Here is a 27,856-nt window from a genome sequence, read left to right on the forward strand (position 1 = left end):
TAACGAAAGGAGCTGGGTGTGCAGTGCAGTGGATTTGAGTCAAGCTCTAACTTTGTTATCTGAAGACTTTTGTCTGTGGCATGACATTGACCTTTTTTTACTGGAACTTGTAGCCTCGCTGCATTTTGCCACCATTTAGTTTTAATTTCAGACGTCCGCCACCTGCAGTTTTTTCCCTCTCCCATCAAACCTCCCCAATTTTCTTGCCTTTTCATTCCAAGCAACTGAAAGTTTAAATTTCAAATTTAAATCCCTCACTTCGCTGATGATCTTTATTATCTAGCTGTTTGCTATGAAGTAATTAAGAAACCTATTAATTTTGTGAGACTGATGTTTCTGGGCGAGATTCTCCCAAAACGGGAGAAATCGTAAAGCTGGCGTAAAACCCGGGCGGGTTTTACGGCAGCGCGCCCCTTCCCGACCGGGGACCGATTCTGGTCCCCGGTCGGGGCTAGCAGCCCGACGCCGTAGGCTCCGGCAAGACGGGCTTAACGAAAATCGTTAAGCCCGCTTGCCGGTGTTAGCGCCGGCTGACGCGTCATATGACGTCAGCCGCGCATGCACAGTTTGGAAGACTCCAACCCGCGCATGCGCGGGTGACGTCATCGCGTTTTTGCGCGAAACCCGCGCATGCGCGGGCCGGGTTGCCCCTCAGCCGCCCCGCGAATGGATACTGCGGGGCGGCGGAAGGACAAGTAGTGTGCGGGCATCGGGCCCGCTGCCCGCGATCGGTGCCCACCGATCGCGGGCCCATAGCACCCTTGGCACGGCCGTGGTACTGCCGTGCCAATCGGTGCCATGGTTATTAATAGCGAGTTTGTGACGCCGTTTTCACGAACGGCAAGACCAGGTGTGTTTGCCGTTCGTAAAAACGGCGGAAAGGGCTGGGACTTCGGCCCATCTAACAGCTGAGAATCGCTGCCGGCCGTAAAAAAACGGCGGCAGCGATTCGGGTCGGGACTTCGGCGGGGGGGGTGGGGGGGCAGATTAGCGGGAGGGCGGCAAAAATGTCGGGAAGGCCCTCCCGCTATTCTCCCACCCGTCGTGGGGGTCGGAGAATTTTGCCCTCTGTTTCTGATTTCTCCAAGTGAACCGATATGTTTGTAATTCTTTGAGCTTATAGTTTTGATAAAACAGATCAAAGGTTTCCTAATTTTTTTCTCTTTAATGGTGCTTACCAAAGTGTGTATTTTCAGCACTTTTGATTTTTATCAATAAAATTATGCAATGTGAAAGTATCTAATGCATTAAGGATGTTTATGAACATTAAAATTCATATCTATATTGTGTCATATTACCTCACCATTGATGTAAACTGTTGCTGTGACTATTTTCCCAATTTAAATTTGAACTGGTAAATGCCATTTAACTTCTTTAGTCCAGCACTTTGAGAATTTGAAATGAAATGAAATGAAAATCGCTTATTGTCACAAGTAGGCTTCAAATGAAGTTCCTGTGAAAAGCCCCTAGTCGCCACGTTCCAGCACCTGTTCGGGGAGGCTGGTACGGGAACTGAACCGTGCTGCTGGCCTGCCTTAGTCTGCTTTCAAAGCCAGCTGTTTAGCCCAGTGTTCTCGCCTAAATTAACTACTCTGAATCTGGCTAACCAAATAATATGAATTCTGTAAAAGCAGTATTAACTACCAAACTTTTAAAATCTACAACCACTGAAATAGGCTGGAATTCTCCGGCTGCTGGGATTCTCCGTTCCCGCTTGCTGGCAGCGAACTCCCACCCGCGGGTTTCCCAGCGGTGAGGGATGTCTTCAATGGGAAATTCCATCGACAGCGGCAGGAACAGAGAATCCCGCTGCCAGTGAAAGGCATACTGCCCGAGAAACATGCGTTTGCGGGACTGAAGAATCCATTTACCTCACGACAACATCGTGTAGGTTACCAATGACAGGAAACTGAACAAGACTAGCCATCTAAGTGCTGTGGCTACAAGAGCAGGTCATAAACTAGGAATCTTGTGGTGACTAAGTCACCTTCCCAACTCCTCAAAGCCTGTACACCATCTTTCAAACTCTGGTAGTGGGTTGCGGGCGGCTGGCAACCGCCCAGGGAGGGTCGTGGAGCGATCGGTTGTGGCGTTCCTGATCACGCGAAGACGACCTCAATGGTCACGACCGGCTTTTAAGAATGCTGGCCGCGGGCAGTCCCTGATTGGTTACGGTGTTTCAGGGGTGGGGTCCCGCGAGGCTGGGCTGTGTGGTCACCGCACGTGGGGGGGGGGGAGGGGGCAAGGGCTGACGGATGTCCATGTGGGTGGGTGATGCAAACAGTGGTGGCCCCAGCTTGAAGCTCCGCTCTGGTGCCTGCCCACTGTGTGCTGCTCAGCTTGTCCCCCGCCACCGATCGGCAGTGTGAGACCTGCGGCTCCCTCGTCAAGCTGCTCAACAGCCGGCACAACGTCCGCTTGCATTCCCACGATGCGGAGTACTAGTTAGGAAGTGGTCAGCAGTCTGTGACTGGGATGGTTGCGGCTACTGGACAGTGAAAGGGAAGCCAGGCCAGGCTTGTCGGGGAGGAATACCAATCAAACGAGGCCAGACAATATGGCTGACAGATGTCAACACGGGAAGGAACCATTTTGTGTCACCACTCTCTGGAAACCAAGATGTAAGTGCTTTTGGTGAGAATGGAGATGGAGGCGACTTGGATGTTTTGGATAGTGCAATGCAGTGGAACCAGTAAGAAATATTGTGACATTGTACGTGTTTGACAAGTTATTTCAACTAGTTACTTCAACTAGTTTAAAGTAATAGCTGATAAAGTCACAAACCTGGAAAAATCAGGTGTTGTAAATAAAGTTTCAAAGTAAATAAAAAGAATACCAGCCACAACCGGCCTTTAAATATGAACAATGGAGTTTTTCCCCCGGAGGCAGAGAGAAGGTCACACACCCGGCAGGTACACTGACACTACACGTCCTGTACGTTTGTGCTTTGGGCACAAAATCATGGAGGAGAGATTCCTCCATTTTGTAGCTGCCAGCAAGCAAGCAACAGGACTGTGTGAAGAATTGAAGATAGATTATTTTGCAATAAGAGAGGACCAAAGACACAAACAGGCCAGGATCTTACAACTGAATCTGCTGGAGAGAGGTTCACAGGAGAGTCCACGGCAGGACAAAACAGTGTTGGTGTGAGCTGTATATAAAGCCCCAGTCCCTCTGGTGAACAAACTATTAAGAAACTGAAATCGGGAACAAAGCAGTATAAAGATGATTTGAGTTATGGATTTAATTGTGCCAATGCAAATTAGATGCAAAGCACATATGTGTTCTATGCAGGGACGTACTGGCAAATGAAAGTTTAAAACCCTCAAATCTTCAACAGCATTTGAAGACTAAGCATGGAGGGTTCAAGGACAAACCTCTTGATTTTTTTCAAAGGATGCAGCAAGAATTTAAATTGTCAGCTGAAGTCCTTAGCGGAAATGTAACAACGAATGATGAAGCAAGTGAGATTGTGAAGACCAAACAGGCTCACCTGTCACATTAAAGGTAAGCATTAATGGTGTGTCACGAAGGTCGGCTGGCATGAATCACTAAGGTCGGCCGGCGTGGGCCCCGAAGGTCCGCCGGTTGGTAAAAGTGGGTCCCGAGAAAAAAAGTTTGAATAGCACTGATCTACAAGGCACAAGTCAGGATTGTAATGGAATACTCTCCATGCACCTGGATTAGTGCAACTCCAGCAACACTCAAAGAAGCTCGACACCACCCAGGACAAAGAAGCCAACTTGACTGGCAACCCAACCACAAACTTTGCAATCCGCCCACCACAGTGGCAACAATGTTTACCATCTACAACGTGCGGAAATCACCAAGACTCCTTGGGCAGCACCTTCCAAACCTTGCGACCACTACCACCTAGAAGGACAAGGGCAGCAGATACATGGAAACACCACAATCTGGAATTTTCCCTACAAGCTGCTCACCATCCTGACTTGGGAATATATCGCCATCCCTTCATTGTCACTGAGTCAACTGTAGTGGACCATTAATATGCCAATTAAGATCAATGTACTCAAATCAGGGCTTGAATGCGGAAATTTCTTGGGACTTGGCAACACCACAACCTGCAAGTTCTCTTCTAAGTCACACCCGCCCCCTGGTTTGAAAACATACACCAGTCATTCTTTGGTCGCTGCGCTTCATCCTGGGGCTTCCTAACAGCACTGTGGTGGTACCTATACACCACACGGACTGCAGAAGTTCAGGAAGGTGGTTCCACACCACCTCAGGGGCAATTAGGGATGGGCAATACATGCTGGCCTCGCCAACAATGCCCACATCCCCATGAATGAATAAAAGAAAACCCTGTGGTTCAGTAACTCACCAGGCATCAAATTTACAAACTGAGCTGCTGGGGGAACTTTCTTGATACTGCTAAAGGGAATCTAATGCTGTTTGGGAAAAAATCATTACAAATTTAAGGTGTATTTCTAATAATATTTATCCAGAGTTGGTGCAATGACTGTGCAATTCTAATAAGATTTCTAATGATCTATAGCTTGGGTATCAATTAAATTATGAATACAGATTTACTCATTCTATGCATGTACTTGGGCAGAATTCTGATGCACCATCTGGCCTAGCCTAGCCTGGTAATATGAAACCTCTCCTGCCCGACCTCAACTGATGCTGTGCAATAGATGCAAGTGGCTTTAAAGTCTGGAGTTTTTCAAACGAGTGGCTTAACTCTTGTGCATCAAATTAAGTGTAGCTAACATGCCATGTCCATGTTACATTGAACAGTCATCTATTTTTTTGCTGAAAATTATTGGATACATTTTTACAACTAGGATCTAAAACGTTTAAAAATTCCAACATCCCCAAAACGGAATAAAATGAAGAATATAATGGATCCCACTCTTTGACTACTAAAAAAGTCTTAAACACAAAAACGGCAGTGTTGAAAACTGTGCGTGCAGTGTCAATTCACTGGATGCTCTTAGGTTGTTCAAAAGGATTATTGTTCAACCTACAGATATGAAAAACATTAAAACAATATTGCTTCCCAAAATTCAAACATTTCAGGATCAAAGAAAGGAGCATATTGTTAGAAACAGAGATTGCCGTTTTTACTCATGTTGCGAGAACAATGTTTTCAGTCTCCGGAAGCTGGCATTTCTCAGTTTCATGCTGTCCATAAATCCAAAGTAAATAACTATGATGCTATAGTGCTGACTTGCGCTATATGAGATACTTTTTCCTTTGCCTAAAACGTTACAGACATGCACGACAAGCAACACAGTCAGAAAGAACTGGCTTTATTGAACCGATCAGATTACAACTTAAGAGACATGCTGAGTTGGACAGACAGTGGAACAATAAAGGCTGCTTGTTAACACAGCAGCATCTATACAACCCATCGTTCTGTAAAACCGAAGGCAGTCTTTTAAGATGCACAAATGTTTGTCAGAAGGGGAGTGGACACATTTACAATCATGGATTCCTGCATCTTTGGCCTGTGCAAGACTGTGGAGACAAGCACATCACTCTGTCTATGATGTCTTTTAAATTACATCCAACCACAATGTGGTTTCAATTACAGCTTTTGGATAAAAACACTTGATTTATTCAATGCTTCAGTCCAATTACCCTAGATGTGTTTCCAGTGAATACTTTGAGAAAGTATTCCAAGTTGCTTCTCATCCTGCCGTGGTCAAAAGGCCAACAACAGCCGCTGGAAGTGTTAACTCTTTAGGTTCTTCCCTCAGCTATGCTCTCCAAGTGTTTCTGTGTACTAAACTGTTTTTGTCTACAGTGATAAAATACACTTGAACTTGACTGGTCACTGTTGTTCAGGAAATTCAACTCAGGGAAGAATAAAATTGCATGCAGTAAAATATGAAGAAACAATGGACCAGTAGGTGGGGTAACATAGATGAGCACTGCTTTCCATCTTGGATACAAGAGGAATGAAAACCAATGTCAATAATTGCACTTTTCACAAAAGGCAAGTCACACTGGAATTATCCACAATTCGCACTGAGAAGATAAAGCAGCAAACTTTTATCAAGAATGAGAAGACATCAATAAAACTGGAGTATTGTGGTGTTTTCACCAGGACATGAAGGTCACTATGTGTGTCAGGGACAGCAAGCTCAAAGGGAAAAGGGCTGTGTCAGGAATCTGCAAACTCACCGTCTATTCCATTTCTGATTCGAAGACAGTAGATTACAAAGAAAGTGTTCTATGTTCTGCACTTTCCAGTTGTGGACTAAATTCTCACTGGGCAATTCAGTTTGCTAAAAAAATGCAGTGTGTCTATTGCAACTTCCCATAGTTTTAGAAGTACAAAGACGCAATGTTACCAAGGCACAGATCTTTGTGACAATAAGCGATTACTATTATTATTACTATATCCACTGATCTGCAATTCAAATTCCATTGCAACTTTACTAGGCAAAGGAATTGAGGGACAGTAAATTAGAGTGAAAGTAATTTCTATGTGATTATTAGAGTTCAAATTAAGCGCCTTTTCATTTTATACATACTAAATAAAATTAATTCCATCACACCGACTTGTTCAAAACAGTGACCTGTTAAAAATCCTTAGTTTTTGCAAGGCTTCTGACGTATTACCACATTAACAATAGAGTTAATTTTGAATCAGTATTTGCAAGCGTAACTATTAAAATAAACAAAGCAGACATTCAAAACAAAACATATTGAGCCTTGATCATTCTGTTGTCGTGGGAATGTAGTGCTTAATTGTTGGTTTATGATAAAACGCTGCATTTGAACTATTATTATTTTTGGCCAGTAAAATATTTTCTACCTAGACGGGGTTGCGGTAAAACAAAGAGTAACCGAAGGAAATAAAGTCAGGTGAAAATCTTGGTTAGTTTCCTGATGAGAGGACACATTTTCTCTCAAAATAGTGCTTCAAACATCATCTAAGATTTTATGACTATTACTTAATTTTTGCAGAAACAAAAGCAATTAACCAATGATAAATCTGACTGACTCAGTAAAATATGTAGTCAGACAACAAGATAAAAGAATGGTGCATCTTCTCTGCATGGTTGCTGATTGGCATCTCATTTAAGCTAAGTAGTGGTGCTCTAATGGTTGAGCTTTAGCAGGGGAGCCTTATTTTAAATGAAGCTACAGAGTTCAAGCAGGAGAAAGGAGGACAAACAGGTAAATACATGCTGAAAATTTAAAGGCCCAAACATTTTATTGTAAGATGAGGTCCCAACAGAATAAATGCATGAAGGGTAGGACAAATTAATGACCCACACAGCTAGCCTTCCAAAGCCTGGGGGCCTCACACTTACCACAGCAGTTGGATCGTTCCAATCCTCATATGATTTGGCAGCGTATGGATAGATCCGATCATTGATAATTTGCAGGGTAGCAAGCGCAATGGCTTTCATCGACTTAAAATAAGCTTCCCAGAACCACCTTGCCTGTAAAAAAAAACAAAACCATATTTAAATATTTTTTCAACTTTGCAAGCTTGTTCCCACTTTAAAACAATTAATTATTGTACTTATTAATATGACGTTTTGTAAATAGACAAAAAGGAACATAGAATGTGGAAAGATACTGATCCACAATAATCTTAAGAGTACAATTTTTGACACCAGCTTGACAATTGGACTTCTTTTCAATACAGATCTGCATTGCACCAATCTTCATGCAAGGATGAGCCAAAATAATATCTGCTGAGACCAAGAGTGGAATTCTCCCATCCTACCTTTGGCGGGTTTAGTGGGGGAGAATCTAGCAGGAGCCAAAAAGCCAGGAATCTACTGGTGTAAATCAACTTGCAATTCCCCCAGTGTTGGGTCAGGCTTCCTACTGGCTGGTCTCACGATTGCTCATTAAAACAGCTGCCCACTGGCATTCGTCACACCAGCATGAAATGGCGGTCTAAAAGCCAATTACTAAAGAGTGGTGTGCACAAGGCGGTCCTCAGTTCACAAGAGATTCAGAGGTGAGGCAACAAAGCTTTTCTACTATAGAGTTGCGCTACTCCTGATGCACTGTACACCATTCTGCCTGGGCAGACTGGTTCCCATCTCCATGCTGAGCTGGTCTTCATGCTGCTGGACCCATGGACCCTCCTGCGTTACTGTGTCAGATCAATACATCCCCAGGGGTTGGATAGTACAGGGGTCTCCATGCTCCTGGTGCCACAAGGCAGTGATTATCTTCACAGGACTGTGCTATGGGACTCATGCAGCCAGAGCAACAAGGGTCTGAAGTTCAATGGATTGCGAGCTGAGGGTGTGTGTGTGAGGCCCGACGAAGACAAGGGGGGGTGTGGGACAATGTAGGAGGAGAGCTGTGCTGGGGGTCTGAGGGATACGAGGGCTCACAACGACAAGCTGAGGTGGATGAAGAAGATGGGAGAATGAAAGGCGGAAAGAAGACTGAGAGGTGGGAATCTGGGCATTGGCAGAGGATGCATGAAAATCTCTCAGACAAGGGGATCAAAGGAATACCACATCATTTATGGGAGGGAGACGAGGTTGCACGTGGACTCCAGGGGCTGGATTCTCCGCCCTGCCACATTTCTGTTCCACCCCGCCAGCGGGATACTCTGTTACACCAGCTGATCAATGGGGTTTTCCATTGTGGGGCAGCCCCATGTGGGGAAGCGCCGGAGGACCTTCAAACCCGCCAATTAATGGCAGGCAAGCAAATCAGCTGCTGGCCCATCAGAGGATTTGGAAAGAATTTGTCTGTGCATAATAAATGAGGTTTTAAGATCCCACCAATCTGGCCAGTGGGAAAGGTGCTGCCAAAGTTGCCCATCGCTGCACTCAAAAACGGAGAATTCATCCCTCAGATCTTAGCTGGACAATTCTATATTATAGCATAATGATTCCAAGTGTGAACCAAGCCATACATAATTAGAAAAGAAAGGCCATTCAGCCCATCTACATTCATCCATTCAGAAGGACCCTACCTCCCCAAGTCTCAGGCAAACTGACTGCGCATAGAATAGAATTTTTAAAATTAATGGGATGTACGTGGGCATCGCTGACTCAGCCAGTATTTATTACCCATCCCTAATTACCCTCCAGACTTTTGGCAGCCACCTTATATCGGCGTCCTCTGGTTCTCTATCCTTCTGCCAATGAAAATAGTTTCTCTCTGTCTAGACCCCTCCTGATTTTGAACAATTCTCAAATCTTCTCTCAACCTTTTCTTTACTGAGAGAATCCCAGTTTCTCAAATCATTCCAGTTAACTGCACTCCCTCATCCCTGGGACTATTCCTTCGATCTTTTCTGTAACGTTCCTAATATCTTCACATCCTTCCTAAAAGCGGAGAGTCCAGAAGTGGACAAAATACTCCAGTGGAGGCTGAATTAGAATTGTAAAAGTTCCTTATATCTTCCTTGTTTTTGTCCTCTATGTCTTCTTTTCTCATTCTTCCCTACAAGGTTTTTCACTTTACACTTCTCGATGTTAAATCCAGCAGCTTTGTGCCACCTATTCCACTAGCCTGGTAGCATTGTGGATAGCACAATTGCTTCACAGCTCCAGGATCCCAGGTTCGGTTCCCGGCTGGGTCACTGTCTGTGTGGAGTCTGCACATCCTCCCCGTGTGTGCGTGGGTTTCCTCCGGGTGCTCCAGTTTCCTCCCACAGTCCAAAGATGTGCAGGTTAGGTGGATTGGCCACGATAAATTGCCTTTCGTGTCCAAAATTGCTCCTAGTGTTGGGTGGGGGTTACTGGGTTATGGGGATAGGGTGGAGGTGTTGACCTTGGGTAGGGTGCTCTTTCCAAGAGCTGGCGCAGACTCGATGGGCCTAATGGCCTCCTTCTGCACTGTAAATTCTATGATCTTGGAAGTCTAGAACTACCCCCTGCACAGTTCACAATACTTCCCAACCTTTGTGTCACCTGGAAATTTTAAAATTGTGCACTTTACACCCAAGTCTAGGTCATTAACACGGATCAGGAAAAGCAGAGGTCCTAATATTGATACCAGGGTAACCCCATTTTATATCTCCCTTCAGTCCGAAAGACAACTGTCCACCACTATTCATCGTTTCTTGTCAAACTCCCAACGTTTCTATATGCTGTCACTTTTCCTTTTATTCTGCGGGCCACAACTCTGCTGGCAAGTCTACTAAGTGACAGTGTAGACCACGGAGGCATGACAGACCACACCAACAGATTGCCCTCATCAAACATCCAATACCTCATCTTAAAACTCAGTCAACCTAGTTAAACATGGTTTTCCCTCAACAAATCCATACCGGCTTTCCCTACTTAATTGGTACTTGTCCAAGTGACTGCTAATTTGGTGCCGACTTATCTCTAAAAGCTTTCCCATCAGCGAGTTAAACGAACTGGCCTAAATTTCTGGGATTATTCCCACACCCTTTTTTGAATATGTTCACAATTATCCAGTCCTCTGTCACTACCTCATCTAATTATTTATTCAATGATTCCAGGGTTTGCGACCCCACTATTTTCTCTGGAGATTCAGTCAAAGCATTAATTATTCTTATCAAGAATTTCCAGATTGTGAATTTAGTTCCCCTTGTCCTACTTTCACAATCTGAAGAAACATTTTGCACTTACTCTTTTGATTTTCATAACTCTCTTGCATAACTCTTGATATTACATATAAAGAACAAAGAAAAGTACAGAACAGGAATAGGCCCTTCGGCCCTCCAAGCCTAGGCCGACCATGCTGCCCACCTAACCTAAATTTTTCTACGCTTCCGGGGTCTATTCCAATCCTATTCATATATTTGTTAAGATGCCCCTTAAACATCACTATTGTACCTGCTTCTACGACCTCCTCCGGCAGTGAGTTAAAGGCATCAACTACCCTCTGTGTAAAAAAAACCTCCCTCGCACATCTCCTCTAAACTTTGTCCCTCGCACCGTAATCCTTTGTACCCTAGTAATCAACTCTTCCACCCTGGGAAAAAGCTCCCGACTATCCACTCTGTCCATGCCCCTCATAATTTTGTAGACTTCTATCAGGTCACCCCTCAACCTCCATCGTTCAAGTGAGAACAAACCAAGTTTATCCAATCTCTCCTCATAGCTAACACCCCCCAGAACAGGTAACATCCTGGTAAACCTCCTCTGCACCCTCTCCAAAGCCTCCACATCCTTCTGGTAGTGTGGCAACCAGAATTGAACACTATATTCCAAGTGTGGCCTAACTAAAATTCTATACAGCTGCAGCATGACTTGCCATAAAATCCAAATATTTATATATCTAAAACTTCATTACAAAAGGGAATAGTGCCAGGGGTTTGATGGATAGCTAGTGCGATTGTTATAGATAAAAAAGGGAGCAACAACAAGCCCAGAGAACAAAAGGCCAATTAACCTATGTCAATAGTGGGAAAGCTAATGGAATCCTTAATCAAAGACGTAATTGATACGGATCTAGTAACTAAAAATGTAATAAAATGTAGTCAGCTCGGATTTTAAAGGGGAAGATCATGCTTGACCAACTTTATTGAACTATTTGAAAAACAGAAAAGGCACACGTCATACACGTGGATTTCCAAACAGCCTTTGAACCCATTTGTAAACTTATGATTCAGGACAGACATATACAGTCAGAGGACAAGTTCCAGAACGGACAGAAAGTAGAAAGTAGAGCGTGATTGGCAAACGGTAGGAAGTGGTGTTCCACAAGCATCAGTGATGGGTCGACTATTGCTTATTGTTTACAGAACTGATTTTGACTTGAGAATCAGAAGTATAATTTCAAAATATGTAGACAAAGCCAAATTGTGGGTGTGCAGTGAAAAGGACAAAATACAGGGAGACGTTAACAAACTTGCAGAATTGCAAATGAACTTCAATTTAGGTGGGAAGAACATACTCCTTGGAGTAGAAGAATAGTGTGATGTAGGGTTAATACAGTACGGCTATAAATAAAGCAAAGAAGGCACTGGAGTTCATAGCCAGAGAATTGAAAACCTTGGTTAAACCACACTTGGGAATACGGTGAAATATTCAAATCGTTGGATTACGAAAAGCCGCTACAGGCCCTGGGGAAAATGCAAAAAAGATTCACTAGAATTATAGCAGAACTGAGAGATTAAACCTATCAGTAAAGATTGAGCAGATCCTGCAGGGTCACAGGGATGCAATACGTTAACTCTGCTTCTCGCTCCACAGATACGGCCAGGCCCGTTGTGTTTTGCTAGTATTTTCTGTTTATTTTCTCTGATTTCCAGCATCTGCACTATATTGCTTTTATATTAGGTGTGATATACAGTTTACTCAACTTTTTTTGATTTTTATTTCACTGTTTTGGCTATGTACATCAGCATGCAATTGGCTTTTCACCGGTTGGACAATGTTCTATAGGTGTCATGGTTAAGATTTACAAGCAAGTCCAACAGCTATTGGCAACTGCATTGCTGAATAAACGGTCAGACCTATGAACATGAGAACATCACTGTTAAAACTTGTAACTAACCCTGATAAAGTCTGCTGGACTCCAGACAACTACCTGCATGTTAGCCCCATTGAAGAAATGGTAACTCTAAATTAGTAAAGATTGAATCACAAGATACAAAGGAAAAAGAAAAAGGAAAAAGAAATAGATACAGGAAGACCGATTTTCATTTTTACCAAAACAAGACGACCGCTAGAACTACCTCTGCACTTAGTTTTACATGTGATCTAAGAACCTTTGCAAAGCATCTCTATGGGTAGAGTTTTAAGAATGGCACCTAAAGTGCAGCCGTTGACTCTCTAACTCCCACTGCCATTTAACGCTCAGGTGAGCATTGATTGGCAGTGGGCAGGACTTCAATCCCTCTCCCGAGGGGGCCTTCAGAATGAGTCGCCACTCCCCCTTCCTGCCCGATGAGGAAAAGTGCAAATGTTACTGTCCCACTCTACCCACACCCACCGACCTACAAATTGAGGCTCGAGTGGTATAATGGTCTTAATAGGGGAATGGGCGGATTTCCCGCCCGAGACCTACCTGCCTGCCCAAGTATGAAAGTGCATCTGGATTTGGGTGGGTGGGTTCCCAGGGGGTATCCGGTCCATTTAATTTTACCCTCCCCATCCAACTTCAAAACCCACTTGGAGGGGGGGGGGGGCGGGCAGGGATCCTAAAACTTTGCTCTATATGAAACATCAACCCATTTTTTAGTTATGATGTTGAGATGCCGGCATTGGACTGGGGTGAGCACAGTAAGAAGTCTTACAACATCAAGTTAAAGTCCAACAGGTTTGTTTCAAATCACTAGCTTTCGGAGCACAGCTCCTTCCTCAGGTGAAGGTTTTTAGTTCTTCAGATACCAAGAGCTTCCGTATTCCCAGTATTTGTATTTTTATTACACAAATTATTTATTCATCTGAACGGTCCAGAACTAGTTGATGAGTACAAGTTTTTTTAATTTTACAATATAACAATGTTCTTTAAATTTGCAAGATAAGAGGTGTTAGAAATCAGCTTCACAGAGCCATCTATTGGCAAGAGCTTGTAATAATCTTGTGACATTTGACATAGCAGAATTAAATGGCTAATAGCAATATTTCCAGTTTCCACCAATTTCAAAACAATTGAGGAAGTTACGTCCAGTGTAAATCAAGTTTCCGTGATTGTTTGCACTGGTTTAATTAATATTACATTGGAGGTTGGGCCTGCCCACAAAACTGGCCCGGCTTAGATCATATTAATCACTCGGGGTCCCTCCATTGCCCTCGACTTCCTGATCTATCGAAAATCTGTCTAAGTCAGCTTTGTCACACGGGAGGGTTTAAACTAGTATGGCAAGGGGGTGGACACCGGAGCAATAGGTTAGAAGTTGAAAGCATTGAGGGAGAACTAGGGAGTAGGACCAGTATGGTTGAGGCAGAGCAGACAGGGAGATGCTGCAGAACACAGCGGGTCTGGTGGCCTGAAGTGCATATGTTTTAATGCACGAAGTATTACGGGTAAGGCAGATGAACTTAGAGCTTGGATTAGTACTTGGAACTATGATGTGGTTGCCATTACAGAGACCTGGCTGAGGAAAGGACAAAATTGGCAGCAATACGTTCCAGGAGTTAGATGTTTCAGGCGGGATAGAGGGGGATGTAGAAGGGGTGGCGGAGTTGCGCTACTTGTTAGGGAGAATATTACTGCTGTACTACAGGAGGACTCCTCAGAGGGCAGTGAGGCTATATGGGTAGAGATCATGAATAAGAAGGGTGCAGTCACAATGTTGGGGGTTTACTACAGGCCTCCCAACAGCCAGCGGGAGATAGAGGAGCAGATAGGTAGACAGATTTTGGAAAAGAGTAAAAACAACAGGGATGTTGTGATGGGAAACTTCAACTTCCCCAACATTGACTGGGACTCACTTAGTGTTAGGGGCTTAGTCGGGGAAGAGTTTCTAAGGAGCATCCAGGAGGGCTTCTTAAAACAATATGTAGACAGTCCAACTAGGGAAGGGGCTGTACTGGACCTGGTATTGGGGAATGAGCCCGGCCAGGTGGTAGAAGTTTCAGTAGGGGAGCATTTCGGGAACAGTGACCACACTTCAGTAAGTTTTAAAGTGCTGGCGGACAAGGATAAGACTGGTCCTAGGGTGAATGTGCTAAATTGGAGGAAAACTAATTATAACAATATTAGGCGGGAACTGAAGAACCTAGATTGGGGGTGGATGTTTGAGGGTAAATCAACATCTGACATGTTGGAGGCTTTCAAGTGTCAGTTGAAAGGAATTCAGGACCGGCATGTTCCTGTGACGAAGGATAAATACGGCAAATTTCAGGAACCTTGGATAACGAGAGATATTGTAGGCCTCGTCAAAAAGAAAAAGGAGGCATTTGTCAGGGCTAGAAGGCTGGAAACAGACGAAGCCTGTGTGTAATATAAGGAATGTAGGAAGGAACTTAAGCAAGGAGTCAGGAGGGCTAGAAGGGGGTCACGAAAAGTCATTGGCAAAAAGGGTTAAGGAAAATCCCAAGGCTTTTTACACGTACATAAAAAGCAAAAGGGTAGCCAGGGAAAGGGTTGGCCCACTGAAGGATAGGCAAGGGAATCTATGTGTGGAGCCAGAGGAAATGGACGAGGTACTAAATGAATACTTTGCATCAGTATTCACTAAAGAGAAGGAATTGGTGGAGGGGCTGGTTTAGCTCACTCGGCTAAATCGCTGGCTTTTAAAGCAGACCAATCAGGCCAGCAGCACGGTTCGATTCCCGTACCAGCCTCCCCGGACAGACGCCGGAATGTGGCGACTAGGGGCTTTTCACAGTAACTTCATTGAAGCTTACTCGTGACAATAAGCGATTTTCATTTTCATTTCATGTCGAGTCTGGAGAAGGGTGTGTAGATAGCCTGGGTCACATTGAGATCCAAAAAGATGAGGTGTTGGGCATCTTGAAAAATATTAAGGTAGATAAGTCCCCAGGGCCTGATGGGATTTATCCCAGAATACTGAAGGAGGCTAGAGAGGAAATTGCTGAGGCCTTGACAAAAATCTTTGGATCCTCACAGTCTTCAGGTGATGTCCCGGAGGACTGGACAATAGCCAATGTTGTTCCTTTGTTTAAGAAGGGTAGCAAGGATAATCCAGGGAACTACAGGCCGGTGAGCCTTACGTCAGTGGTAGGGAAATTACTGGAGAGAATTCTTCGAGACAGGATCTACTCCCATTTGGAAGCAAATGGATGTATTAGTGAGAGGCAGCATGGTTTTGTGAAGGGGAGGACGTGTTTCACTAACTTGATAGAGTTTTTCGAAGAGGTCACAAAGATGATTGATGCAGGTAGGGCAGTGGATGTTGTCTATATGGACTTCAGTAAGGCCTTTGACAAGGTCCCTCATGGCAGACTGGTACAAAAGAAGGTGAGCTGGCAAAGTGGATACAGAACTGGCTAGGTCATAGAAGGCAGAGAGTAGCAATGGTGTGGTTCCAACAAATGGAAGGGTGCTTTTCTAATTGGAGGGCTGTGACTAGTGGTGTTCCGCAGGGATCAGTGCTGGAACCTTTGCTGTACGTAGTATATATAAATGATTTTGGAGGTGAAGTAGGACATTTTTTAAGGCTATATTGGATTCGTATTAATATTTACATCATCAAAGCATTCTTCATTTATTGGACTGATTGGCACCATTTATGATGTAACGGGATGGGCATTCGTTTGAATCCCATTTTTGCACAGCTGAGAAACCTTTTTCGAACAAAATGGAGAATCTATAATCTGCCTAGCAACAGCACGAAGCTGCATCTAAAAACGGCACCATGGCCAGAAGATCGGGATATCTGCGATTCAAGACCCTGACAGTGGGACAAATATATATATATATTTTGATTAAAACTAAGACTTATAAAATGAAATGTTATAAAATGAAATGTTGTAAAACCAAAATGACCCAGGCAGGCAAAAGAAACCTAAGGATTAAATATATTGATTAGATTAGTTTTACACACAGACACAAATCCTATCAAACAGGAGGCTGACACAATAGATTCCCAGGTTAACCCAGGAACCACACTCAACACCTAATCAAGGTACAGCATAGAGATAATGGGACCCCATTGTAAGTCAAGGGAACACCTATTAAAACCAAGCAGATAACGAGACATTGACGTCAGAGTCAGGAAGCCCGGGAAATCATGTATCTGTACTATTTATCTGTACTATTCAAATGTAAAACGGCAAAAGCCCGCCAAAATCTTGCAAATGCTTGTACTCTCTATAAATATTGAACCTCGTCTGCATATCGGAGAGATCACCGTGGTCAAGCCATTGTTAGGAGCTGGCTGCGTGGGTCTCCCTGAAGGACTTCAGAACTTGTACAATACAGTAAAAATGCTTTGAACCTTGCCTTGAGACTCGACCTCTTGAATGCACTGGCACAAGGGATTTTTCCCTACAACAGAGGAAAATGTAACTGGTCTGATTAGTAAGTTTGCAGATGACACAAAGGTTGGTGGAATTGCGGACAGCGATGAGGACTGTCAGAGGATACAGCAGGATTTAGATCGTTTGGAGACTTGGGCGGCGAGATGACAGATGGAGTTTAATCCGGACAAATGTGAGGTAATGCATTTTGGAAGGTCTAATACAGGTAGGGAATATACAGTTAATAGTAGAACCCTCAAGAGTATTGACAGTCAGAGAGATCTAGGTGTACAGGTCCACAGGTCACTGAAAGGGGCAACACAGGTGAAATGAAATGAAAAATGAAAATCGCTTATTGTCACAAGTAGTCTTCAATGAAGTTACTGTGAAAAGCCCCTAGTCGCCACATTCCGGCGCCTGTCCGGGGAGGCTGGTACGGGAAGGTAGTCAAGAAGGCATACGGCATGCTTGCCTTCATTGGCCGGGGCATTGAGTATAAGAATTGGCAAGTCATGTTGCAGCTGTATAGAACCTTAGTTAGGCCAAACTTGGAGTACAGTGTTCAATTCTGGTCGCCACACTACCAGAAGAATGTGGAGGATTTAGAGAGGGTGCAGAAGAGATTTACCAGGATGTTGCCTGGTATGGAGGGCATTAGCTATGAGGAGAGGTTGAATAAACTCGGTTTGTTCTCACTGGAATGACGGAGGTTGAGGGGCAACCTGATAGAGGTCTACAAAATTATGTGGGGCATAGACAGAGTGGATAGTCAGAGGCTTTTCCCCAGGGTAGAGGGGTCAATTACTAGGGGGCATAGGTTTAAGGTGCGAGGGGCAAGGTTTAGAGTAGATGTACGATGCAAGTTTTTTTACTCAGAGGGTAGTGGGTGCCTGGAACTCGCTGCCGGAGGTGGTGGTGGAGGCAGGGACGATAGTGACATTTAAGGGGCATCTTGATAAATACATGAATGGGATGGGAATAGATGGATACAGACCCAGGAAGTGTAGAAGATTGTAGTTTAGTCGGGCAGCATGGTCGGCACGGGCTTGGAGGGCCGTTGGGCCTGTTCCTGTGCTGTACGTTTCTTTATTCTTTGAATAATAACCCAGCCCTCACGGCTTTTTCAGAAAGAGGATTGCAAACACTCACGACCCAGAGAGTCTCCATCTTAAACCCCTAATAATTAAATTGTGTCCCCCTAGGTCTAGTCTCCATCACAGGTGGAAATATCCTTCTGGTATCCACCCAATCAAATCCCCTCAAGATACTTCAAAACAAACCCCTCCCATTCTTCTAAACTCCAATGGGTACAGGCCTAATCTGTTCAACCTTGCTTCATCAAATAAACCACTCATCCCAATAATGAATCGAGTGAACCTTAACTGCTCCTCAAGCAATGGTATCTTTTTTCAAATAGGGAGAAGAAAACTATGAAAACTAAGAAAACTCCAGATGTAGTCTCATCAATGCAGTGTTACAGCTGTAGTAAAACACCCTTACTTTTACATGCCACTTCTCTTGCAATAAATGCAACAAATCCATTTGTCTTTCTAATCTCTTGCTGTACCTGCATACTAGCTTTCTATGATTCATGTACCAGGACACCCACATCCCTCTCTACCATTAAGTTCTGCAGTCTCTCTCCGTGTAAATAGTATACTACTGTTCTATTCTTCCTGCCCATACACTGCTTAAATTGATAGATTTGCATTCCCCAGCTCATCAAAAGTTTGGTCTTGTAAAACAAAAACAATCTCTCACCAGCATCTGACAAAAGAATATTTAATTTGTGTCAGACTATGGGCAAAATTCTCTGTTAGGGACTATAAGCGTTGACACCGGGACTGAGTTATGTGCAGTTTGCGTTCCCATTGGGGGAGCAATTCAGGACATGCTAATTAGCCAGCACTCTGCTGGCGTGAATTCCGAGCAATTCCCGGCCCAGTGGGCATTCAAACTGCTGGGGTCGGAGTTAGTGCCAAAGACCCTGGCAGCTGGAGCTGTTATAAACCGCTCCACTTAGCACACACTCACTGCAGCCACAAAGTTGGCTCACAGAAGACCCCCCCCCCCCCCACCCCCCCCAACTGAGGAGGTCGGGAGTCCATGGTGGACCCATAGCTCCATGTCAGTGAGGAACAGAGGGATACCCTCTTCCCCAGCGTGGGCCGCAGACTCAAGCCTACCCCCCCCCGTCCCGGTGAAGTGGGCAGTCAGTGCTGCCAGTCTCACTGGAGGAGTAAGGGTCACTGGTGAGTCCACTTCCCCGAGAGGGGCAGACAACTGGGAAGGGTTCCCATAGCCTGCTGGGCAGGTGTCCTCTGGTTAGGGCGAGCTCTGCTGATCTTGTTTCCTCTGCAATAGTGCAGAGCTTCTTTTTAAAAAAAAAGTCGTGTGTACCCAATTCAGGCACAATTTAGCATGGCCAATTCACCTACCCTGCACAACATTTTGGGTTGTGGGGACACGGGGAAATAATTACACGGAAATACCACACGGACCCAGAGCCGGGATTGAACCCGGCTCCTCGGTGCAGTGAGGCAACAGTGCGAACCACTCCCGGCGACTGCCTCTGGCCCGGGCTGCCATCCCCCAGCAAGCCCAACAATTTTGGTATTTCAGTATTTTTTTTAGCCTCTTGCTACCCTTCCGCAGCCATGGTGCCCAGTCCACTTTTGTAAATATTTGTAGTAATTCACACCCACGGGACCTCCACCTGAGAGGAGCAGAGCATCGCGTAAGGGCGGAGCACTGTGTCCAACCTGCTAATCACATTTAAAAGCATGCAAATGTCGGTTTCGCATGCCACCATGCCGCGGGGCACAAAGCTCGTTATCGCCATGAATGAGGGACCGGAGCACTAATTTAGGTTGGTCGCCGATTCTTTGCCCGATCACGGTTCTCGTTTCCATCGTCACGAGGTGCAGAATTCCACCTTATATTTCCACCAGTGCCTGGCCTGAGCCAACAATGAGGTTTTATACAACATTCTCCTTGATATATTTATGCTGCCTACACAGTTTTTTAAGCAGTTCACAAAGCATAGATAAAAGATTTGGTTCAGGAGGAAATCACTTTGCCTCCCATATTATATAGGACAAAACCAAAACAGTGTTTTGGCAATACTGGAAACTTCTAAATCCTGGATCAAAATTTGTGCACCCACCCAAGATTTGCTTTCCAAGAGATGGATATTAAACCAGCATTGTCGTGAAATATAATAGTCACATTTATTCTTTTCATGGGCAAAGCCAGCGTTCATTGCCCATCCTTCATTGTCCTTGAACTAATTGGCTTGCTGGTCCCTTACAGAAGGTAGGACATCTGAATTCCATTGGAGGTCAGCAACGTTGCAAGCACATTCTCTATTGCTTGTATGGCGAGGACATAGATTACATAGAATTTACAGTGGTGAAGGAGGCCATTTGGCCCATCGAGTCTGTATCGGCCCTTGGCACTTAAGCCCACACCTCCACCCTATCCCCATAACCCAGTAACCCCACCCAACCTATTTGGACGCTCAGGGCAATTTATCATGGCCAATCCACCTAACCTGCACGTCTTTGGACTGTGGGAGGAAACCAGAGAACCCAGAGGAAACCCACGCACACACAGGGAGAATGTGCAGACTCCTCACAGACAGTGACCCAAGCCATGAATCGAACGTGGGACCCTGGAGCTGTGAAGCAACTGTGCTAACCACTGTGCTACCATGCTGCCCACGTTACCAAGTAATTAGACAAAAGAAAAACTCAACAATGAGCCAAAGATGATTATATCAGGAGTTTTGTCAGAGATGGATTTTAAGGAGGATCTTCAAAGAAGAACTGAAGATTCAGGGAAATGTACTACAGAACTACTAATCACAGCCACCTATGAGGGAGGGTGGGGAGAGAAGAATTTTGTTGGATGCACAGGAATTCAGATTTGGAATGACACAGAGTTGTTGGGAGGGTTGTAGAGTAGAGATGTGGAGGAATGAAGCCATGAAGGGAGCCGCAAGCACAAAGGTGATGAGAGGATGAGAAATATAGAACTCATCTAAAATTCGGCTGCTGTGGAGCGTGGGAGGCTAGACAAGGAGCATTGAACAATCATGTCTGGAGCTAACAAGCATACAAATGAGGATTTCTAATTAATTAATCTAAGGCAAAACAGAGACGGATGATGCTACAGGTGTGGAAGTCAGTGATTTTCAAATCAGCTGACGGTAAGATACTGGGGGGTGAGAGTTGCCTGTGTGACAGGGTGGCGAGGGAGGTGGGGCAGAACCGGTGGCGTGGGATTGCAACTTGTTTCGGGGTCATAGAAAATTTACTTCATTCTCAGTGTTTTATTGAAGGAAAAGATGGTTAATTCAAGACGGGACATCAAACAAGCAGTCTGACAAACCAGTATGTGGATGAGAAATAGGAGGGGATCAAGGATGTATCCTTGAAGCACTCCCGAAGGAATAAAGCGAAGAAAAGAAGAGCAGCTCTTGCAGGTGATTTTAGGAGTTAAAAGTAGCATTGCAGCTACCATGGATATTGCTTTTGAAATTTCCTTTTTTTGGGGAGTAGGAAGATGAAGACGAGTTTTTGAACCAAGATCACAGGCAGGTATGCATGGTCGAATTCTGTCAATCCAAAGTTCCTGGATACACCTGGTCATGTCGATCAATTCAAATTGCTGCAAGGTTTTTCAGTAAATTAGGGCGCAGAGGCTTTTCCTCTCTCCCTTTCACCCTAATCCCCTTCACTATAAAAATCTTAATTGTGCCACTGTACAAGCATCTAGGAATTAAAGAGACAATATATTAAACATCTAAGTGGCACAGTGGTTAAGCACTGCTGCCTCACAGCGCCAGGGACCCGGGTTCAATTGTGGGTGACTGTGTGGAGTCTGCACATTCTCCTCGTGTCCGCATAGGTTTCTTATGGGTGCCCGGGTTTCCTCCCCCAGTCCAAAGATGTGCAGATTAGGTGGATTGGCCATGATAAATTGTTCCGTGATGTCCAAAGGTTAGGTGGGGTTATGGGGATGCAGGCCTGGGTAGGGTCCTATTTTGGAGAATTGGTGCAGACTCGATGGCCGAATGGTCTCCTGTGCACTCTAAGTATTCTATGATTCTTGTTAGAGGGTTAGAGATTCTTGTTGTTCAAGCCATTGTTGAACTTAAAATGTTTTTGATAACCCTAACACTGTATCTTAGGTTTGCATTGAGAATTATTTGCAAGTACACTGCAGAAAGAGCTTTGTAATATAACACTGAAGATATTTATATGATTACAACATTGGCATTGTCCAGCACCTATTATAATTAGCTATGTAAACTGAGCTTGTTAAATTATTGTGGAATACATAAATCTATGAAATCTATATGAACACTGTGTGATATTAATTACATACAACTAAAGTGCCAGAATGGATTTGGGAAGTTTAATGTTTTCTTTTTAATTGGACACAATAAAAACCTTCGGTCCACCTCACTGGTGCCACAACATTATGGACTTTTACAGCCATACAGGATGCATTTCCTTCTGGACACTATTTCAAAGTTTAACAAGGAACCAAGGGTTCAGCATATGGTCAATTACAACTGGAAATTGCTTATAAGATAACATATGCGTCAAAGCTGGAGCCATCGACAAGCAACTCAGGTACTTTGAATATTCTTTTTTTTTTAAAATGTATATATGAAACAGCAAATCCCCTGATTTTTGTCAATAAAAGCAGTATACATGTAAACATGTACAGGCACACTTAAATTTGAAATAAATCCAGAATTGCCAGGCGAGCCGTAACTTCGCCCAGCTCTTCACTGGATCAGTCACCGTCTTTGTCGCCCAACACAGTCTCCAGGCTGAAAGGACATATGCAATTTTGGCATCCGTTTGACCCAAAATTGAGCTTTCAACTCCTCTCTACTTGCAATTACTTTTCTTTGCCTCCATTGCACTGCTTGCTTCAGTCCCTTTGCTGTAGACAATCTTACACATACCACATCACGTCCAGATTGACTACTTCAATGCACACTTTACTGGCCTTACAGCTGATACTCCACACGTACTGGGTCCCATGCTAAATCCTTGTCGCCCTAGTCTATAAATATCGCTCTCATATTTTTCCAACCTCTATTGGGCACTTTATGCAGCTCTATATCTCTTTCTGTGCGCCCTTCAACTTACCAATAGAGGCACTCCGACTCTTCTGAATTTCATCCCTAAATCTACCTCTTTCAATCAACCTTTAAAAATCTCATCAAAACCCACTCCAGATGAACATTCACAAATCTAGAAATGTAGGCGAGTTACACAAGTACTTTAACAAATGCACAAGGTAGTCAAGACAAACAAAGCTTATACAGCATGAAATCAACATGATATAAAAAGACGTGTTTCCAAAATGAGCAGTTAAAAGCAAACTAAATTTGAAATCCTAATTTTAGGAATGTGTCAATTTTGAATTGAAGAAATTGTGTCATGTTCTGACACATGATGGACAGTGTCTGAAACTCAATGCTACTCGTTTCAACACTCTAGGGTATCATCTTTAAATACGTCAGTGTTTGGGACTCATATCAGCTTCCCTTACAACAGTCACCCTGCCGAGAGTGTGTTCCAAGAAAAATATACAAATTTAATTGCAAAGCTTTGCCCATGCAGCCACAGACGGGAGTTCAAAGGCAAAATAAGGTGCTTTCTTGCACCTCAGAGTGCTGTAAGGTCCAAAGGTTACTAAAGCAGGAGCCACTGCCCAATAAAAATCTGTTTGGAGAGTCCACTTGCAAAGCACATAATGGATCCTTTAACAAGTTTCCCTTCATTTTAAGTCAGAGTGCTGGTTCCTATGGTGATGGCCTATATCAGCTGTTGTCTGCCCTTTCCTTCAAAGCTACCCCAAAGCAGTGTCTGTTTTACCTCTATTCACTTCACAGATAATCAATGATTTGGCAATTTTGTAGAAACTGAAGTATTCGTTCAAGGGGGTTGATTTTGTACACAAGGTGATTTGCAGTTAAAGCTCTGCAGTCAATCCCAGATGAACTAAATCACGTAAAAATCCCCTTAAAGAATGGATTTAAAACTTGCACACGAGAGACCAAGCACTCAAAACATTTTAGGCCTGTTTTATCTACAGACACAGACTTCTCTTCAGCAGAGGACAAGGCAGGGCAGGGGGGAGGTGGCAGGGTGAAGGGGAAGAATAATGGGTAGTGTTACAATATGCAATTGCTGTGCAACAATTGCACAGCATTCCAGCCTTTCACACTATACACTCAAGAGATTTGAGATCTAGAGTTGTCTGGTCCTCAAATCTGTCAACCGCAATTGAATAAATTCCCAGAACGCCCCAGAACTAACAGTCTAACTCCAGCCCCACCCATTTTAGTATTAGTTCTCCTCGGGTTGTACGCATAACTTCAGTTTCAAGTTGCTTCCACCGTACAACGACGCCAGTCAGGCCCAGGCCTGGATCCGGATGAAAAGGCCATTGTGTGGAATAGAATTTCCTCACTCTGTACTCTTCTGCATCACACAATGTAAGCCATGGCTAAAGTTATAAGCAACCTTACAGTAGCATTGAAGTTATCACGTACACAGTCAAAGGTGAATTAACACTAAGAAGTCTGGCAACACCAGGTTAAAGTCCAACAGGTTTGTTTGGAATCACTAGCTTTCGGAGCGTAGCTCCTTCATCAGGAGAGTGGTGAAGGAGCTACACTCCGAAAGCTAGTGATTCCAAACAAAACTGTTGGACTGGTGTTGTAAGGCGTCGTACTGTGCCCACTCCAGTCCAATGCCGGCATCTCCACATCACGAATTAACACTAACATGAGTGCGACTGCACTTAAACTGGTATGTTCACTCTGGGTTCAAACAGTTCTTTGTGAACTACAGGATTACTTAACACAATATCAAATGATATTGTACTCCGAACAGTCTCTTGTACAATTTTTCAAATCTATCTGCAATGGTCTCAATTAAAAAAAAAGTGCTCATATTCTCTAAACAATTATAGTTTGGGGAAAAGTATTTTATGCACTTGTAACCTCACATTGGCCGACTTCTCCTCTGGGCAGGGCGATCAGAATTAAAATCAGGCAGTGTAAAACAGGGTCAGAAACTAGTGGAGCAATATTAGAGCAGCTATAATACATTTTGCAGATAAAACCCTGCTAATGTAGCTAGCTATTAACCAATTTAAAGAAAAAAAAGTGTCATTTTGACTATTTGTTCTGCCTTCAGATCAGGTTTTTAAAAAATAACATACTCATAGTTTCTCTCTCAATTCAATTGTCGGTTTAAACCAGTGGTTAATATCTCTTCAATTTCAAGTTACATTTTTTGGGGATGATAAACAAAAATGTCCTGATTTTCATTTGTTTCCCGTCACAACTCTGTGGAAACGCAGACTATCAGTGATTGAGGACAGTCGCAGTTTTGAACATCAAGGACAAACTGATGATAAAGTTACGAACCAACATATACAAGAGATTTTGGATGATTTATTTGTTCAATCACATTCTTGCATTTTAAGTGGAATGCTATAGCTGCACTCTATAAAAGGCATGTAATAAATTCCTGAATAAAGCTCAAACACTAAGAAGAAAATATAGCTGCAATTTTGTCGTACTTGGTAAATAAAGATGTCTTTTATAGCTTATGAAATGTTTGACATTTAAATTTCCATCAAACTATTAATTATTTTAAAACTCTCTTCGTAAGGTTTCAGGCACAGAGAAGGAAAAAAACATGCTTGACAATATCTTGGCTTGCTTCCAATTAAGGACTTGAGGAAGGAACGACCAGAACTCTTGCTAGAAACAAGTTATTTAGTTTGTTCCAGGTATTGGATAACAATGACTGGTTGTAATTTAAGTAAGATCATATAAAAGGCTGTCGTGGGATGTGTTATATTTTAAATAATGACTTATCTAAAATATATATATTACTCTTGAATCCACCAGGATGATAAAATGACCCATAGTCTTGTTGAAAAATTACCTATTTAATGAGTAATAAAATAATAAACTGAGTCCTTTTCCTCAATACTAAATTAACAATAAAGAATTAAAGTACAATACAGATAATTATTTAACTATACACTATTATAACAAACTAGTTCTAACTTCTCTCACTCTAGCTATTCTATGTATGGCTTGTTGACTGTTCTGAATCATCTGCATCATCATCATCTGACTTAGGAAAGGCAGGAACCCAGTTCTTATAGTATCTGACTGTGAGACATCTAGTGTTGAAATGACTGTACTACATTTACATACATTGATCATGTGTATTGATATCTGAATATCACTACAGGATGTACTAAGCAAATTCAATTTCAAAAATACACTAAGTAGCATCTTTATAAATGCTGTTCGATTTTACACCGTCAAAACAGAGTGATCGCAGAATTGTAATTAATAATTGCTCGATTAAATCGAAGCATTGGTTTTCTGGCAAAATCATGTTCAGTGCCTGATGCTTTTAGCTACAACTGAACACGAGCTCTGTAGGAGAAAAATAAATCATGGTTTTTAGTTTTAATTGTTGTCCAGTGACACCAGCTAATGGGTGAGTGGGGACAGGGTCAGGATTGGCTGCAATGCCTATCGTAGTAAAACAACATGCCAACACACATTGCCCAGGTTGAACAGATGAAGAACCCAGCTGCTGCAGTTAAGTATCAGAAGGCAGATATCACCTTTGGAACCGTGCCCCTATAACTTGACTGCTTATTTGCCCGAGCAAACGACCAATGGCTTCATACCTGATGACATCACACAATCGTTCTCTTACAGTGCCGCTGCTGTTCAGCTGCAAGGCTGCTTGTGAGGAAACATTAAAACACTGTGAATACACAACATTTCCTCCCCCTTTAAATCAAAGGTCCCTGACACAATAATCAGTATAACATTAACAATCAATCAACAAGTCAATACGTCAGACGTTCAGGAACTCTGCGTGGTTGCCGGTGAACCTCAGGCGCCTGCTTTTTAGTACTTACTGCAACCTCTGGTGTCTTTGGCTTGGTGTGAGTGTCGTCAGAGCTTACCTTAAACAGAGCCGACATAGTGATCTGAAGTTGACTCAGGTGTTTGATTCGCAGTTGAGGTGCTGTTTTCCCCAATTGGTTTGCTTAGTGTTAGGTTCTCAGGAAGGTCCAGGTTGTCTCTTGGCACAGCTGGATTTGGATTGTCCGTCGGTTCTGCCTCTGGTGGATTGGTTCTTGTTGCCAAAAGTTAATCTACAAACAGTCTCCATATTACATCGTCTCAGGTTTGTACGGTGTAGGAGGCTGGTCCTGTCTGTGTTAACATATAGTATAATTTCTTGCCAAAACTGGTTGACCCTGGAGAGAAACACAACATTTTGCCTTGTTCGCCAGCTGTATGACCTGATCTTGCTGCCTTTTCTCGACAATTTCTTTTTTCTTGGGTGATTTTCGCAAATCGAATGCAGTGCCGTTTGACATTGAACCATTAGTAACCCTGGAGAAAGTTGGGTTGTTGAGTGCACAGTATTTCTGCATGTGAACAGGAATCTACTCTAATGTTTAGACAATGAACTTTGTTCTCTGGTTATGTTTTTAAAATGTTTCATCGTCTGTACAAAACGTTCTACCAGCCCATTTGTGGCAGGGTGATAAGAAGTGGATTGAAATTTATGAATTCCATTCTCCTTCAAGTAGTTTATGAACTCTTGAGATATGAACTGCAGTCCATTGTCACTCATTAATTGTAACCGAATCTGTTGAACATTTCATCCAGGAACATGCACCCTTCAAACAGTCCGAGGTAATCAACATGGACTCGTTGCCAGGCCTCCTTTGGCCATTTCCACAGTTTCAAAGGGGCTAATGGCAGCAGGTCCCGCACTTTTGCACAAGACAAACACATTCCCGCTTTCTCCTTGATTTTGGCATGTGGCCCCGGCCACCAAAAATAGCTCTTGGCTATCTCTTTGTAAACTGTACAATACCACAGCCACTTCCGTATAATTGGTTTAAAAATACTTTCTTATTAATAGTAGAATGATGACTCTCATTCCCCAGAGACA

At 43.4% G+C, this 27,856-nt stretch overlaps 1 protein-coding gene across 2 annotated transcripts in view; it reads right to left on the reverse strand.

Annotated features, from left to right (window-relative positions):
• ext2 (exostosin glycosyltransferase 2) overlaps nt 1-27,856 on the reverse strand; it is a 192,016-nt gene that overhangs the window by 57,192 nt on the left and 106,968 nt on the right. For both annotated transcript variants that reach the window (XM_038808295.1, XM_038808294.1), the window contains one exon: nt 7,293-7,424. In XM_038808295.1, coding sequence (XP_038664223.1) covers nt 7,293-7,424 — 132 coding nt within the window. The remainder of the gene's footprint in view (nt 1-7,292; nt 7,425-27,856) is intronic.

Source organism: Scyliorhinus canicula, chromosome 9 (genome assembly GCF_902713615.1).
Source record: "Scyliorhinus canicula chromosome 9, sScyCan1.1, whole genome shotgun sequence".
NCBI classification, from domain to species: Eukaryota; Metazoa; Chordata; class Chondrichthyes; order Carcharhiniformes; family Scyliorhinidae; genus Scyliorhinus; species Scyliorhinus canicula.